The sequence below is a fragment of the Penaeus monodon genome, chromosome 15 (genome assembly GCF_015228065.2).
Source record: "Penaeus monodon isolate SGIC_2016 chromosome 15, NSTDA_Pmon_1, whole genome shotgun sequence".
Taxonomy (NCBI): domain Eukaryota; kingdom Metazoa; phylum Arthropoda; class Malacostraca; order Decapoda; family Penaeidae; genus Penaeus; species Penaeus monodon.
In genome coordinates this window covers 43371130-43372968 of record NC_051400.1, presented here as the reverse complement: position 1 = coordinate 43372968, position 1839 = coordinate 43371130, and the positions used below count along the sequence as shown (strand labels likewise).

General features: G+C 41.4%; 1 protein-coding gene across 1 annotated transcript in view; it reads left to right on the top strand.

Annotated features, from left to right (window-relative positions):
• LOC119582049 (lachesin-like) overlaps positions 1 to 1839 on the top strand; it is a gene marked incomplete in the record, with an annotated part of 127463 nt that overhangs the window by 120045 nt on the left and 5579 nt on the right. The window contains 1 exon segment of the mRNA XM_037930290.1: positions 1070 to 1231. Within this exon segment, the coding sequence (XP_037786218.1) occupies positions 1070 to 1231 (162 nt within the window).

Genomic DNA, 1839 nt, shown 5'->3' with positions numbered 1-1839 from the left:
GAAATAGTACTTATGGCAATATATCACTGGTATTTGCATACTTTTTCGACTTGTACATAAAAAGTGCATAATTTGCATAAAATACAAAATATACATCTTTTTACATCTTACCTTTTAAAAGACCAGAGGAACGAAGGACCGTGGGAACAAGTCAGACCAACTAAGAATATATAGTTTATTAGGATCTGTAGTTGACTTTTCAATTGGGTGTATTCTTTAAATGTGATTAGATAGATACTTTGAATGTCATTAGATAGATACATTAGTTAGAGTAATTTGGTTTGATTAGTTATAATTGTCATATCTGTTAGTTATTATTGATTATTACATAGTATTTCTTACTCTTGTGTAATAATTTCTTACTCTTGTGTGTAATTCAAAATTATATTTAAATGAATAATATAAAACGCCAATAAATCAAGTGCAATGATATTTAAAAAAATAAAAAAATGACAAAACTAAATCAATCTAATAAACAAATCTCCTTTCTCTTTCTCTCTCTCACCCCTTCTTCCTCGCCCCCCTCTTCCTCCACCACCTACTCCTTCTCTTCCTCTTCCTCCTCTCTCCTCCCCTCCTCCTCCTCTTCACCCTCTTCTTGCACCTCCTCCTCTTTCCTATCCTCTTCCCATCCTTAATCTCTCCTGTATCTTTCCTCTCTCCTCTCCTCTTCCTCCTCCTCTTTCTCCTCCTTCCTATCCCCTTCATTTTACTTCTGATCCCTATCTCTCCTGTGTTTCCCTCTCCTCTCCTCCTCCTTCTCTTCCTCCTTCTTCCTATCTCCTTCCCTTTACTTTCGATCCCTGTCTCTCCAATGTTTCCTCTCCTCTCTCCTCTCCTGTTCTCCCTCCTCTGACTCCTTCCCATCCCCTCCCCTTCACTTCCCATCCTTATTTCTCCTACGTTTTCCTCTCCTCTCTCCTCTCCTCCTTCTTATCCCCTCCCCTTCACTTCCCATCCCAATCTCTCCTACGTTTTCCTCTCCTCTCTCCTCTCCTCCTTCTTATCCCCTCCCCTTCACTTCCCATCCCAAAATCTCCTACGTTTTCCTCTCCTCCCTTTCCGACAGGTGTCTTGGTTCCGTCGGCGAGACTGGCACATCCTCACCACCGGGATTTTCACTTACACGAACGATGAGAGGTTCACAGTGCTTCACCCGCCGGAATCCGATGACTGGACGCTGCAGATCAAATACACGACGAGGAGGGACAATGGCACCTATGAATGCCAGGTGAGTTGATCAGTAAGGGTGAATCGGAGAGTGGAAAAGGGTGAGTGAGTGATAAGAAAGCTGGTCAGCTGGGGTGAATCAGAGAGTGGAAAAGGGTGTGTGAGTGATAAGAAAGCTGGTCAGCTGGGGTGAATCAGAGAGTGGAAAAGGGTGTGTGAGTGATAAGAAAGCTGGTCAGCTGGGGTGAATCAGAGAGTGGAAAAGGGTGTGTGAGTGATAAGAAAGCTGGTCAGCTGGGGTGAATCAGAGAGTGGAAAAGGGTGTGTGAGTGATAAGAAAGCTGGTCAGCTGGGGTGAATCAGAGAGTGGAAAAGGGTGTGTGAGTGATAAAAACTATTTATCATTTAGGGGGGAATCAGACAGTGGGAAAAAGTAAGTCAATAAAAAAAAGTGAGTGAGTCTCAATAAACGGAATAACAGTGATTATAAAATAAAATGGATGAGTAAACTATAGACCTTGTGAGTAAAAAGAGGGAGTATGTGAGTCCCAATATATGGAATAAAAGCGTAAAAAATAGTGAAACCTTATTACCATTTATATGAATATAAATAATAAGTATCGAGTTGGTATGAATCGAAATTATTCTAAAGCGCTATACGTAGATGAC